The following is a 16,095-nucleotide window of genomic DNA, read 5'->3' as shown; positions in this document are numbered from 1 at the left end:
CATCTCTGGAGATCTGGATGTGGTTCAGGCTTCCACCTATAGTCTTATGTAATGCAGAGGCTCCGCAGAAAGCCTCCTTCACTGGGCACGTTGTAGCCCCATTTTAGGTAGTCCAATCAGTTATAGGCAGAAGACGGACTTACAAGGAAGCTACAGTTTTGATTGGACTTTATTTTTTAAAAGGCCTGTAGAGACGAACTGATTGCTAACCAAAATGTGGTGGTTCAAACCCACCAGCCGCTCTTTGGAAACCCTATACAGGGTCACTATGAGTCCGGACCGACTTGATGGTACTTATAAAAAATGAAAGTAAGACAAGTGTATTATTGAGAGGACTTGTCTGCAGCCATCACACAGCTACGTTTAAATAGGTTTTGTTTGTGATAAACCTATGCACGTATGGACTGAAGCCCTAGTAGCAATACTTCCTGACTCCCTCTCATATTCCCTCATACAGTTCTTTCTTTGCCCGACGTTTAGTACCTTCTTACAAAATAGTTAGAGAAAGTTTCTCAGAACCAGTTAACTTAGATTGACTGGTTATTTGGCACAACATGGCTTTTTATTTTACTGTCATCCTTACTAAAATCCAAATCTGTCTCCTGGCCTAGTGTGAATCTGTGGGGATTTCAGTTTCAGGTGTCAGAATCACCACTACCATCTGCATGACCTTCAGATTTCATTTCAAAAATGGAACTGAACAGAATGGTTTGAAGTATCATAATCTGATGATTTGGATTGTTGGAAGAAAAAGGTAGCAAATACTAACTTTATTAAAAAAAAAAAACAAAAGAAGACACTAAAGCATCGGGTGACTCAATCTGCCTGTAAGATGAAAATGACTTGTAGTTTCAATTACTTTTAAAAGTGACTTAGTATGTGCTGGCTGCCACGAGGCAGGCTTACAGACTGTGCCCTTTGGTAGTTTAAATGATTATAGATTCTGTTCCTGAGTGTTTTTGTGTATATCCCCACCAGACAACAGAGGGAATGGAAGCAAATCTTGTTGAAGGATGATGCATGGAGGAAATTGTAATCATTGCAATGAAATGATGAGTGTAAAACTGATGTTCCCCCATGTAAGCTATTACTCAATTAAAAATAAAAAAAAAAAAAAAAAAAAAAAAAAAAAAAAAAAAAAAAAAAAAAAAAAAAAAAAAAAAAAAAAAAAGAAGTGCAGCTTTCAAGAGGGAACCTAGATCCAGAGGGCATGGAGGAAGGTAGAATCTCCACTGAGTAGTATCTAGTCTGTCCAGGCAGGACTGATGAAAGGAAATGTGGATAGGTCTCTTGTGATACAATAGTGAATAATTGTTAATCAGGACTGACTGTGAGGGTTGGAAATGTAAAGGTAGACGTTTTCTAGCAAAAGGAGGGGAGTAATTGACTTTGCTGTCCAGGAGCGGAGGTCCCTGGGACCATTAAGGGAAAAGAGCGGAGAGTGGGACCCTACTCAGAGAAGCAGCAACGAACAACGACGCCAGAGATGGAGGCAGAGACGATGATGTGGAGAGTTGGAGCAGCTGGGAACTCTAGACCCAGAGAGGGAGAGGGGCTGTGTGCTGATGACCGGTAGGGGAAGGGGGCAGGCTGGCAGGGTATGTATGCCCTTTGGTTGGTTGATGATGCATGAAGGGGATTGCAACCATGGCAATGAAATGATATAGGATAGGATGAATGTAAAGCTAATGTTCTCCCATGTAAACTATCACATAATTCACAATAAAACATTTTAGAAAAAGAAGAAGTGCGGCCAGAGCGCCCCCTGGAGGCCAGGATGGCCAAACTTCGTCTCTCATACTTTGGACATATTGTCAGGAGGGACCAGTCACTGGAGAAGTGACTGATAAAGTGGAGGGTCAGAGATAAAGAGGGAGACCCCCAGCGAGATGGATTGACAAAGTGGCAGCATCAATGGGCTCAAGCAGGGCAACAATTGTGAGGTTGGTCCAGGACCGGGCAGTGTTTCATTCTGTTGTGTTCTATGAGTCGGTACTGACTCAATGGCACCTAACAACAACAACAACAATCAGACTTCCAGTACAGAATAAGCACAGAGAAAATTGTCAAAGACTGGTGGAAGAAAACATCACTAACATCATGAAAGACGAGGAGAAGCTGGACAAACCCCAAACAAGATAAAACCCATAGGAAATCACCAAGACTGATCATAATCAAATTTCCCAAACCAAAGACAACGGAAGAATCCTGAGAGCAGCTCAGGAAAAGGGAGAAACCATGTCGGTAAGGCAATAGAATGACATATATAAAACTCAGACAGAAAACAATTGCCAACCAAAATCATAGACCCAGAAAACTTGCTTCTCAAACATTGTTATGGTTATATTTCTATTTAAATGATGATTTAACATTGGTGTGTTCTCAGGCACTCACCACCTGTCTCCTAATGGATGTAGTAGAGGTTGGAAGTGTGAACTCAGTCCTCCGCTCACTGTATAGTGTAGTTCAGAGCGGGTTCACCTAGTGCCCAATCCCAGGCAGAGCTGAGGCTGTGAGGGAGAGGGTGCCACTGGGTTGGCAACGGTAGGACTGGCCATGCCCCTGGCTACCAGGAGGGCAAAGGAACAAGGGAGACTTGGACCCCTTTGCCTCCAGCCTCCAGCCACATCTTATGCCTGTAGGCCACTGTATCAGCCGCTGCTTGCAAAAGCTCAAAATGGCCATGCCACCAATGCACAATCATCACTTAAATATTAATATGACACCGCAAATCTCAGAAAACAGTTGCTCTGCTTACACAAAGAAGCAAAACACAGTACCTCAAACAAGTGAGCAAAATACAGAATCAGAAGATATAAGAGCAGAATCAAAAATGGGAGGGGCTACAAAGGCACGAAGTGGCTGGCTTACAAATTTTCATGAGTGTGCTTAGTTTCAGAATGATGGGGGTAAGGTAGATTCCCCACAGAATAGTTTTCCTCTTCTCCACATGGATCTGGTGAAAGGGGCTGGGAGATGTTGCTGATACGATTTTATGATTCAATTGTGAGTAATTGTTAGCAGGATCAATTGTGATTGTCACAACTGTAATTGTAGAAGATGTGTAACTAAAAGGCGGGAGTAGTCAATCTTTCATTTCAGGAACAGATGATCCCAGGACCATCCAGAAGGAAGAGCATGAGTGGAATGTGAGATCCTATCTAGAAAAAGGCAGACAGATGGTGGCAGAGGAGATGGTATGCAGAGATAGAGCAGCTGAGGGACTCTAGGCCCAGGGACTGAGTAAGGCTGTGTACCTGCGGGCAGAAGGCTGGCTTGCAGAACATGTAAATGAATATAGATCTTTTGTTTTGTATGTGTACACCAAATATTTTTGCTATGTTCATTTGTGAACTATAAGTTGTAAAAGGGAAGCCACAGGGATGAAATAGGCTACCTGTGGTTGCAGGGAGGGGAGTGTCATCATGGAGATGAAACAAAGTGTACGATTTGCTGAATGTAAAGCTGATGATCTTGGCTGTTAGCCTTCAATCAATTCACAACAAAAAGGCTTAAAAAAATAATAACAGCAGAAATGGTATCAGAACTACTTGATAAGGAATTTAAAAGAATGCTATTTAGGTCATTTCAATAGATTGAGAGAAAGATTGATGAAAACAAGGAGAACACATATACACACACACACAAAATCTTTAGACGAATTCAGGAAAACACTACAAGAATAATCTGACAAAATAAAATTTAAAAAATTGGAAACCATACAAAAATAGCAATTCGAAAGCCAGGAGATTAGTACTAAGACTTCAGAAACAGAGAGTACATTGAAAAGGATAAGAAGCAGAATGGAATTAATGGAAGGCCAAATTGGTGAGTTTGAAGACGAATCTCTCAATACTATCTTCGAGAAAAACAATCAGAAAAAAAAAAAGTTTAATTAGAAGAAAGCCTAAGATTTTTAAAGATCATCAAGAGGAGTAACTTACATGTGATTGGAATTCCAGAATAGGTAGAAATAAACAAAAAACAGAAAATTCTCCAAGAGTTGCTAGAAGAAAACTTTCCTAACATCATGTAATATGAGAAGATAGCCATTCCAGAAGTTAAACTAACTCCAAACAGGATAGACCCAAAAAGAAAATCACCAAGACACTTGACAATCAAACTTTTAAGAACCAAAGACAAGAGGAAAATCCTGAGTGCAGCTCAGGAAAAACAAAAAGTTACCAATAAAGAAGACTGAATTCTCAGCAGAAACCATACAGGCAAGAAGATAACAGGATCATGACATATATGAAACTCTAAAAGAAAAAAATCTGCCAACAATGAATCATATGCCCAGAAAAATTGTCCATCAAATATGATTGCAAAATTAAGACATTTCTAAATAAAAAGAAATAAAAAGATTTTGCAAAAATCAGACCAACCTTACAAAAAAGACTAAAGGGAGTTCTTTGGACAGAGAGCCAACAAAAGCAGACAACAACCTGATACTAACATACAAGGCAACATCACCCAGAACTCTACCTATATACAGAAGTTGTTAAGTGCTGTCGAGCTGATTCCGAAAAGCTGGTAAGCTTGAACTGCTGACCTTGCAGTTCAAATGGCTTTGCAGTCTGGCGCATCAACCCACAGCGCCACACCAGGACTCCATATACAGAAGTAGTCAAAATAAAACAAACCTTGGTCTTGTTAAGTGCCGTCAAGTCGACTCCGACTCATAACAACCCTGTATAGGGTTTCCGAGGAGCAGCTGGTAGGTTTCAACCACGGACCTTGAGGTTAGCAGTCCAGTGTTTATCCAACAGCACCACACCAGGAGTCAAAACAATGTTACAAGACAGAAAATACAGAACCAGAGATACCGGTTTACAACAACAACAACCAAAAAACAAAACAAAAAAACCCTACATAAAATAAAAAGAAGGAATAATGTAGTTACAAAACTTCCCAATGAAGTGGAAATCAAGTCAATTTCAAGAAAAAGATATAATTAAAAAGAAACCTAACTGTAGCCCTAAAATTAGAGCCAGCCTCACACCTAGCCCTGCAAACTGCTAGGTGACATTGTTGCATATATTTGTCTCAGGTAGTTGTCTGCAGTTGTTAGTTCTCTGTCCAAAGACCTCCCTTTAGTATTTTTTTTAAGGTTGGTCTGGTTTATACAAATTCTATTAATTTCTGATTGTCTGAAAATGACCTAATTTCACTGTCATATTTGATGGGCCTTCGTATTTGATGGACAGTTTTGCTGAATATATGATTCTTTTTAAAAAAAGAAAAAGGAACTTTTTCTTGTGACTTGAGTGCTTGATGGGTATATGAGTCTTGGTTGGCTATTTTTTCTCGCAGAATTCTGTATATGTCAATCCGTTGTCTTCTTGCCCTTATGGTTTCTGCTGAGAAGTCTGAGCTTAATCTCATTAACTCTCCTTTGCAGGTAACTTTTCACTTTGCCTGAGCTGCTCTCAGGATTCTTTCCTTGTTTGGGGTTTTGAAATTTTTGATTATGATATGCCTTTGTGTGTGTTGTTTTTTTTTTGGGGGGGGGGTATTTTGGTGGTGGTGGTGAAGGGATGTCTATCCTGTTTGGGAGTCCTGATGTGATGCTGTAGAAGTACTGGACTGCTAACCAAGCTAACCTCAAGGTGGACAGTTCAAATCCACCAGGTGCTCTTGGAATTCTGGTGTTTCATAATGTTGTTGTTGTTATGTGCCATCGAGTCAGTTCCAACTCATAGTGAACCTGTATAGGGTTTCCAAGGAGCGGCTGGTGAGCTTGAACCACCGACCTTGTGATTCAAAGTGACCTTGAAGTGCAGCGCATTAACTGGCAGCGCCACACCAGGACTCCTTTCATAATGTTTAGGGATGTTTTTTCCCAACAACTCATGTGGGTTTGGATTCCAATCACATGTAAGTTGTTCCTCTTCCTGTTGTTGTTTTCGTTAAGTAGGGGCTGACCCACAGCGACCCTGTATGGGGTTTCTGAGGAGTGCCTAGTGATCCTGAACCACAGACCTTGCAGTTCAAACCAACCTTGCAGTCCACAATGCCACACCGGGACTCCTCTTGATTGGTGTTGTTGTTAAGTGCCGTCGAGTCGGTTCCGACCCATAGCGACCCTGTATACAGGGTTTCCCAGGAGCAGCTGGTGAGCTGGAACAGCCCACCTTGCAGTTCAAACGACTTTGCAGCCTGACACATTAGCCCACAGGGCCACACCGGGACTCGTGAATCTTAGGCTTTCTTCAGATATTTTCATTCTTTTTTCTGATAGTTCCTCTAACAGATGATCATTGAGAGATTTTTCTTCAAGCTCAGTAATTTGGCTTTCCATTGATTCAATTCGATTTCTTTGCTCTTTCAGTGTAGTTTCGTCTTCTGGCTTTCTAATTACTAATTTTGTATAGCTCCCATTTTTTCTATTATTTTGTCAATTAGTTTTCTGATTTTTTCCATAGTTTTGTCTGTTTTTCTTGATTTCATTTGTAGTTTACTCAATCTTTCTCTCAATCCATTCAAGTTGCCTAATTAGCATTCTTTTAGCTTACTTATCAAGTAGTTTAAATACCATTTCTGGTTTTATATTTTGTGACTCTGTATTTTGGCCACTTGCTTAAGGAAATTTGTTTTGTTTCGTTGTCTAAGTTGCAATTGTCTGTTTTCTCTGTGACACTGTGGAGTCGTGTTTACATTTCGTTGATGACGGTCTGTTGGTGTGTTCTTTTTCAGCACTCACCACTGTCTCCTGGTGGCTGTGGTAGACATCAGAAGTCCGGTGCTTGATTTTTTTTTTTTTTTTAAACCTGGAAATAGGTCTGCATTTTAGTCATCAAAACATATATATAAGTGGATTATAGTGGTGTAGACATAAAGAAGCAACCCATAGAAGAGTTACAAATGGGCAATGAATACATGGTTGTTGTTGTTAGGTGCCATGGAGTCGATACCGGACTCATAGCCACCTTATGCACAGCAGAACGAAACACTGCCCGATCCTGGGCCTACCTCACAATTGTTGGCACACTTGAGCCCATTGATGCTGCCACTTGGCCAATCCATCTCGCTGGGGGTCTTCCTCTTTTCTCTGACCCTACACATTACCAAACATGATATCCTTCCCCAGCGACTGGTCCCTCCTGATGATATGTCCAGTGTATGAGAGATGAAGTTTGGCCATCTTGGTCTCCAAGGAGCACTCTGGCTACACTTCTTCCAACACGGATCTGTTGGTTCTTTTGGCAGCCCATCGCACTTTCAATATTCTCCTCCAACACCATAACGCAAATGCATCAATTTCTCTACGGTCTTCCGTGTTCACTGTCCAACTTTCACATGCATATATTGTTGTTGTTGTTAAATGCTGTCTAGTCATTTCTGACCCATAGCTACCCTGTATAGTGTTTCCCAGGAGTGCTCGGTGAGCTTGAACCACTGATCTTGTGGTTCAAATGACTTTGCAGTGGAACACATTAGCCCAGTGCGCGACACCAGGACTCCTTGAAGTTATTGAAAATACCATGGCTTGAGTTAGGCGCACCTTAGTCCTCAAACTATCATCTTTCAACACTTTAAAGAGGTCTTGTGCAGCAGGTTTGCCTAATGAATACATGGAGAACTTGGTAAACCGAGATTTCTGGACCCCCACCCCTTGAGTTTCTGACTCTCTAGTTGGTACTGTTAGTGCCATCAAGTCTGTTCCAACTCATAGCGACCATTTATAGGGTCTCCAAGAAGCGGTTGGTGGGTTTGACCCTCCGCCCACAGTCCAGTGCTCCACCGGGAATGGGACTTGGTGGTGGTTTTTAACTTTTTCTTGTTAATTGAGTGAAGGGTCACAGCTCCCTTGTTTCACCTCAATGGCAGCCATTCCCTCCAGGGAACCTCAGTCTTCCCACGTTTCTCCCTGAGATTCTTGTTTCTCTTCTTCTTTCCCCACCCTGGCGAATTTTGTCCTTAAGGAAATACTGCCCTTTCGATCTTGACTGGTTGACCATTCTGGGGTGTGCACACCTCACTAGTGGTGTTGCCCCCCACCCCCCCCCAAACACACACAGATCTATCTACTGCTTGGGCAATGGAAAAGGAGAGATTTCTTCTTTTTCCCCACGCTCCCTTGGTGACCAGAAATGTGGCCAGCTTCCACCTTCACTCGCTCCCAGCTCAGACCCTGCTCTCTGAGAGCTTGGTAGTGGAGTGATTGGGAGTCACACCAGTGGTGGAGGGGGAGCTGGCTGCACCGCTTTGGTGTGTTGCTTTGGTACTAGGATTCAGGTGGACTAGGCTCCAAGCCTACAAAACCCACGGAGTCACCAGACCAGAATTTAACCAGTCACGCTGCCCCCAACTTCCCTGTGGTCCTAAAAGACACTGAAACCAGCTCCATCAAGGGTCCCCATGAACTACTTTCGGATTGAGTGAAATCCAACAACCCCACATTGCCCCAGAGACAACAGATAGTTTGAGCTCACGTGACAAAACAAGATAGAATAGCTCAAACAAATGAGTAAGATGTAGAGCCAAGAGCCGCTTCTGAAGAAGAAAAGGTAATAGAACTAACTCAAAAGGAATTCTAAAGAATGATAATTAGGTACCTTCAAAGGATTGATGGAAAGCAAGGAGAATACAATACAAAAATACAACCAGAACAAACAGACAAAATAAAGGCAAGTTTTGAAACAATATGAAACCTGCAATTAGAAATCCAGAATACATTGAAAGGGCACAGGAGAAGATTTGAAGTAATGGAAGCTCAAATTAGTGAGTTTGAAGAGAAATCTGTCAATACTGTTATACTAGAAGAACAATCGAAAAAAGAATTAAAAATTCCAAAGACAAATGTGGGACAACTTGAAGAGGAACAACTTACAGGTGATCAGAATTCCAGAAGAGGAAAAGACGAGCACAAATAAAAGTGTCGAAGAGTTGTTGGAAGAAAACTTCCCAAACATCATAAAAGACTAGAACATAAGCATACAAGAAGCTGAATGAATCCCAAACAGAATAGACCCCAAAAGAAAATCACCAAGACATATCATAATCAAACTTTCCAAAATCAAAGACAAGGAAAGAATCCTGAGAGCAGCTCGGGAGAAGCAAACAGTTACCTACAAAAGAGAACCAATAAGACTAAGCTCTGATTTCTCAGAAGAAACCATGCAGGCAAGAAGGCAATGGAAAGACCATATACAAAACTCTGAAAGAAAAAGATTGCCAACCAAGAATCATATACTCAGCAAAGCCGTCCCTTAAATACAATGGTGAAATCAGGGCGTTTCCAGATAAACAGAAATTAAAGGAATTTGTTCTGACCTGACCAACTTTGTAAAAAATGCTCAAAGGTGTTCTTTGGACTGAGAACCAACAACAGCAGGTAACAACCCGAGATGACCATTCATGACACCACCACCCAGAAGTCTCTCTGGATTTAAAGCAAAACACCCTACAAGACTGAAAATAGGGAACCAGAGATATCAATGTATAATGAAGTCAACCACATAGCAAAAAGAGGGAATAGTGTAGATACAGAATTTCCAAAAGTCAAGAAAATCCAGTTGATTTCAAGATAAAATAGATGGTTTTAAGAAGGGAATAAATTAATCAATTACAGGGTAAACTCAAAGAAAATCAGAAAAATTAAAATGAAAAGAAAACCCATGAACAAAATGAACTCAGCATAAAAAAGGATGTGGCACAAACAATCCAGAAGTACCACAACACACACACACACACAAAGAATTCCCCTTCTTAGTAAGGACTCCTCTTGTTGCTCAGGCCAAAATCCTGAATCTCCACCCAGCTCCTAGTGAGGCCAGGAAACTTAATTTAGCAAGATCATGCCCCACTGCTTGAAAAGCCTCCGATCATTTCCTGTGGCACTTGAAATAAAATCCATTCTAGAAGAACGCATGTGACTTCCTTTATAGCTCTGGATTGGAGAAGACTTTTCTAACTATGACTTAAAACCCAGAAGCCATAAAAGACTGAAAAGTCCAGTTCCCTAAAAGCCATGAGATGAATGAAAACTGGGAAAAAGCTTTGCTAGCTAGTTTCCCTCACTTATGAAGGCCACCTAGAATTCTACATGAAAAAGACCAGCAGCACAAAAGAGGGAATGATCCTCTTTACAGAGAGGATCATTCCCACCCCCTCCATACACAGGGTAGACAGGGATGGGCAACTTGGACATTGGCTACCCAAAATGGGGGCGGGGGGGGGGGCTACAAAGGCAAGAAGTGACTGGCTTACAAGCTTTCAAGAGGGAACCTAGATCCAGAGTGCGTGGAGGAAGGCGCGGCTGAGGAAAGGTGATGGGGGTGGCACTCATGTGGCACAATAGTGAATCATTGCTATCAGGACTCACTGTGAGGGTTGGAAATGTAAAGGTGGACGTTTTGTAGCAAAAGGAGTGGAGGCCCCTGGGACCATCAAGGGAAAAGAGTGGAGTGTAGGATCCTACCCAGAGAAACATTGATGCCAGAGATGGAGGCAGAGACACTGATGTGAAGAGGGAATGGCTGGGGACTCCAGACCCAGAGAGGGAGAGGAGCTGTGTGCTGACTACCGGGGGAGTGGGGGGGGGGGGCAGGCTTGTAGGATGAACCCTTTGGTTGGTTGATGATTCATGGAGTGGATTGTAACCAATGCAATGAAACAATATATGATTGGATGAATGTAAAACTAATGTTCTCCCATGTAAACTATCACATAATTCACAATAAAACACTTCATAGGCAAATGACAAGACCAGGTAGTTTGCTGTAGAAGAAATGCATAGGTTGATAAACATGTGAAAAGATAAATGTCCAGAAGAGGTAAACTAATCGAGGCAGAAAAGAGAGTGAGTACAAGCTTTCCTTTTGGGGTGATGAAAATGTCATGGAACTACATAGAAGCGTTGTGTAGTATATTGGGAGTGTAGGAAACACCACTGAACTGGACACTTTTAAAATGGCTCATGTCCCCCTTGCACCATGGAGTGACAGCACCATTCCCTTCTCCCAGTGCAGGTGGAGCTGCAAAATGGTCCCAGTCCAATATCTAGACTCTTCTCTCAGCAGCTTAAAATAGAAAGAATGAGGAGACTTTGTGCCCCATATGGAAAGACCCGGAGGCTGTTCCGACTCCATCCTAGGTGACAACTGAGGTGCAGAACAGTACGCCTTAGTGCAGGATGTGAGAGGAAAGGGTGTCGTCTCCGCCCTGCTGGCCTCTGCAGAAACAGAGGACGATGGGAGGGAGACAAACCCAAGTGATCTGACCTGGAAACAGGCATCTCCAAGTCGGCCTTTTCCTGCTGAGGTGTGAAGCATGTGCATACATTACTGATGCGGAACTGCACAATTAATGATCAAAAAGAGAAGAAGCACACCCCTCCCCTAGGTCTCCCAGGCCCTCCCCGCCTCCCTCTCCTCTGTCCCCTCCCTTCACACTGGCCGTTCTGTTCCCTCTGCCTGAAGAAAGATCACCTCACCAGAAAGGCGGCCTCATCTTGCTTGTTTTCTTCCCTCTGTGTTGTCTAGGTTTCCACACACAGACATGCACGCGTGCACACACACACACACACACACACCAGGGGCTGTGGGCACAGGGAGTGGAGGCCTTCCTCTCTCAGCATCTCCTCAGTGCAGACCCTGACCTTATAACACACCAGGAGTGGATTATTCTCTGTCAGACGTCAGGCTGTGGGCAGGGTCATCACACCACCAGAGTCCACCTTCATGAGCTAATGGCTGGCTTCCCTGGGTCTCTGCAGCTCTTCTCTTCCACAGACTACCACTCAGGTGGGCTTGACCTCATATTAATGATTAACATCTTCAAAGACTCAATCCGCAAGGTCACAGTGACAGATACAGGCATCAGGACTGAGATAGTGCAAGAATCTTGTCAACTTGGCTGAGCCAGGCTTCTCAGATGCCGTAATCACCCCCACGATGTGACCTGATGTCATCCGCTCGGATCTGACGTAATTCTCCTATGTCCTCACTTCTGTCACTTTGTCATACTGTGGTGGCTTGTGTGTTGCTGTAATGTTGGAAGCTATGCCACCACGATTGTAATTAGCAGCAGGGTCACCCGTGGTGGACCGATTTCAGCAGCTGCCAGACTTAGACTAGGAAGGAGAGGTGGACCACTTCTGAGTGGCTAGCTGCTAAAAACCTTATGACCAGTGGGACAACACTCGCTGATATAATGCAGGAAAGTGAGCCCTCAGGTGAGAAGAAACAGCTACAAACATCCATCCATTCAGAACCAGAACAAAGTGGAATGTACAAAGTATGAATCTAGGAAAATTACAAGTAGTCCAAAATGAAATGGAACACATAAAGATCTCTACCCTAGGCACTAGTGAGCTGAAATGGATTGGTAGTGGCCATTTAGAGTCAGACAATCATATGGTTTACTATGTTGGGAACAATAAACTGAAGAGGAATGGTGTTGCATTCATTGTCAAAAAGAGCATTTCAAGATCTTTCTTGAAGTGCAATGCTGTGTGTGATAGGGTAATAGCCATACTCCTTCAAGGAAGACCATTGAAATTTACACAGGAACTACTCAAGCCAATAATGATGAAACTGAAGAATTCTACCAGCTTCTTCAGTCTGAAATTGATCAAACCTGCAAACAGGATGTATTGATAATTACTGGTGATTGGAATATGAAAGTTGGAAATAAAGAGGAAGGATCATTAATCGCAAAATATGACTTGGTAATCGAAATGATGCTGGAGATCGCATGATAGGATTTTGTAAGACCAATGATTTATTCATAACAAATATCTTCTTCAATAACATAAACAGCAATTATACACATGGACCTTACCAGAGGAATACACAGGAATCAAATGGACTCCATCTATAGGTAGAGGCCAAGGAGAAGTTTAAGATCAAGACAAGGCCAGGGACAGACTGTGGAACACACCATCAATTGCTCACATGTAAACTCAGGCTAGAGCTGAAAATGAAAACAAGTCCACAAGAGCCAAAAATATGACCTTGAACTTATCCTGCCTGAATTTAGAGACCATCTCAAGAACAGATTTGAGGCATTAGCCACTAAAGACCAGAAGGGTTGTGGGATGACATCAAGAACATCATCGAGGAAGACAGCAAAAAAGATCATTAAGAAGACAAGAAAGAAGGAAGAGACCAAAATGGATGTCCGAAGAGACTCTGATGAAACTTTTATCTTGAACGTAGAGAAGCTTAAGTGACTGGAAGAAATGAAGAAGTAAGAGTTGAACTGAAATTTTTCAAGGGTGGGGAGACAGCTCAAGACAGAGTCAAGTATTATAATGAAATGTGCAAAGACCTGGAGTTAGAAAACCAAAAGGAAAGAACATGCTCAGTATTTCTCAAGCTGAAAGAACTGAAGGAAAATTCAAGGTTGGAATACTGAAGGACTGGGCAAATACTGAATGATGCAGAAAACATCAAAAGAAGATAGAAGGAATATAATCACTGTAAAAAAAAAAAAATTCCATCAATGTCCAATCATTTCAAGAGGTTCCATATGATCAAGATCTGGTAGGATTGTGGCTTCTTAATGGATGAAGTATCTAAGCTGCACGGAAAGCCCTGGCGAATTGACAGAATACAAATGGAAATGTATCAAGAAACTGATACAGCACTGGAGGCGCTCACTGGTCTATGTCAAGAAATTTGGAAGACAGCTACCCACTCAACCGATTGGAAGAGATCCATATTTGCACCCATTCCAACAGAACGCGGAAATCATCGAGTAATACCAATATCACATGCAAGTAAACTTTGGCTGAAGATAATTGAAAAACGGTGGCAGCAGTACATTGGCCAGAAATTCAAGCCGGATTCAGAAGAGGCCGTGGAACAAGGGATATCATTGCTGATATCGGATGGATCTCGGCTGAAAGCAGAGAATACCAGAAAGATGTTTACCTTTGCTTTACTGACTACACAAAGGCTTTCGATTGTGTGGATCATAACTTCAATGTGCTCATGAGGAACCTGTGCACAGACCAAGAAGCACTCATTGGAATAGAACAGGGAACAGTGAATGGTTTAAAATCAGCAAAGATGTGTGCCTGGGTTGTATCCTTTCACCATACTTATTCAAAGAATTTGAAAAGTTGGATTATATGAAGAAGAATGTGGCATCAGGATTGGAGGAAGACTCATTAGCAACCTGCCATATGCAGGTGATACAACCTTGCCTTGATGGAAGGGAAGAGGACTTGAAATATTTAATGATAAAGACTACAGCCTTCAGACTCCGTTTTGCTTGAATACACAATGCCTATGGAAGTAGCAGTCAAGAATCCAAAGTAATGCATTACGCAAATTTGCCGCAATAACCCTCTTTGAAGTGTTCAAGAGCAAAGAGGTTGAGGACTAAGGTACACCAGACCTAAGCCATGGTGTTTGTTGGGCAATGAAAAGGTAAGGCCAGAGAAGAGTCAATGCATTTGAGTTATGGTGCTGGAGGAGAATATTGAAAGTACCACGGGTTGCCAGAAGAACAAAATAATCTGTCTTGGAAGAAGTCCAGCCAGAATGCTCCTTAGCACTGCTTCGTCATGTTAATGAGCTCAGATGCAATCTACAGGATTAGCTTTTATGTTGATCCATCTCTTTTTGAAATATAAAAGAGATTAAACAGACAAGCAAAGCTCCCAGGGACCTAATACCATCCAAGACAGAAGAGCCGGAGTGAAGTGCATCCTTTGGACCCCTACACTGTGAAGCGCTTGCTATCGCTAAGTGCTACCCAGTCAGTTCGGACTCATAGTGACCTCGCTGGTGGGTTTGAACTGCAGTCCAATGCTTATCCTATAGCGCCACTCCAGAAGCTCCTAGACCCGAGACACGTGGCTACATGGCACTCTCCCAGGGATGCTGGGTCTACAGAGGCTGAAGGGAGAACACATGTCGGCTCATGGTCTTTCCGTGATAGCAGCTCTGGAGAACAAAGACTAGGACTTCGATCCGTTTCTGCTCTTCTTCTCAAAGGGAGGGGGGCCCAGGGGGGCAGACAATTCCCCTCTAGGTTGCTGGGAACCCTACGAAAGGTTCCATTCATGGTCTCAGGTTTCCCTTCCATTTCCCCACCCCACCCCTAACTGCTGATGGCCCCTCAGCAGGTACATATCGGGAAGCCCAAGGTCAAGGAAAGGTGGGTGGGGTCAGTGTAAAGTCATTCCCTTTAAGCAGGTACTTCAGGCAAGGGGCAGCCACGGATCCAGGCCAAGGGCGTTCATGATGTGGGATTTGAGAGGGGACTGAATGCCGCTGGACTGGGCACTTGGAAATGGTCGCAAATGGTGGCTTTTATGGGATGTGAATTTGATCGCAACCAAAAAAATGTAAGGACAAAACACAGACTTCTTCACCATGCAAAGCCCAGCTGTGACAAGGACATTCTTTATTGTCAAAAACAAAGCAGCTCCTGCCACCTAGCCCTGTCCCCCAAGGCCACCGCAGGGCCAACACAGCCAGTCTCAGAGGTGGGGTGGGGGTGGGGGGGTAGGAAGGGCTGCCTGGAGTCCTGGGAACCGGGACACAGCTGGAGGGGAGCTGGAGAGCGGAGACGGCTCACCGGATCTGGAGTGAGGGTGCGGCCAGAAGGAAAGCGAGATTAGCAGGGACGGGCAGTGAGGCGGGCCAGCCCAGGGTCGTGCCCCCTCCCCAGCTCCTGCTCACCGTGTATTTGTCCCACTTCTTCTCGGGGTCGTAGGGCTCCCAGCGGCTGGCCGGGAAAATGTGCTTGTTCTTGTCATACCAGCTCCTGAGCACCACCTTGCCGGCGTGCGACTGCAGAGCGCAGGCAGTGGAGGCTGCTCAGAGCCGAGCCGAGCCCAGCCATCTGCCCCCATCCCGCGGACAGGCCCCCGCCTTTGGTACCTCGTCCTTCTCCACGGTGGCATCACTCAGAAGCCGCACATCATCGTGAACGTCAAAATTGAAGAGTGGTCCTGCAGGGAAATAGGACCCTGGGTCACCGCCAAGCGGCCGGCTGCCTCCAGGGGCTTGGGGGACGGTGGAGCCCACTCACCGCTCTTCCCTCTGGCCTTGGTGACGATGAAGTCGTAGAAACTGTGGTGCTATTAGTGAGGACAGGAAAGGGCCAGCGTGACTGCCCAGGTCACCCCCCCCC

The 16,095-nt window shown here is 43.7% G+C and overlaps 1 protein-coding gene across 1 annotated transcript in view; it reads right to left on the bottom strand.

The window, feature by feature from the left end:
• Positions 1 to 16,095, bottom strand: part of FAM50A (family with sequence similarity 50, member A) — a 35,639-nt gene that overhangs the window by 10,632 nt on the left and 8,912 nt on the right. The window contains 4 exon segments of the mRNA XM_006877233.1: positions 15,538 to 15,542; positions 15,642 to 15,752; positions 15,843 to 15,913; positions 15,994 to 16,074. Of these exon segments, the coding sequence (XP_006877295.1) occupies positions 15,538 to 15,542; positions 15,642 to 15,752; positions 15,843 to 15,913; positions 15,994 to 16,074 (268 nt within the window).

The sequence above is a fragment of the Chrysochloris asiatica genome, unplaced genomic scaffold (assembly GCF_000296735.1).
Source record: "Chrysochloris asiatica unplaced genomic scaffold, ChrAsi1.0 scaffold00445, whole genome shotgun sequence".
In the NCBI taxonomy this organism is placed as follows: Eukaryota; Metazoa; Chordata; class Mammalia; order Afrosoricida; family Chrysochloridae; genus Chrysochloris; species Chrysochloris asiatica.
The sequence above is the reverse complement of the archived record's forward strand: the minus strand, read 5'-3'. Positions and strand labels throughout refer to the sequence as shown.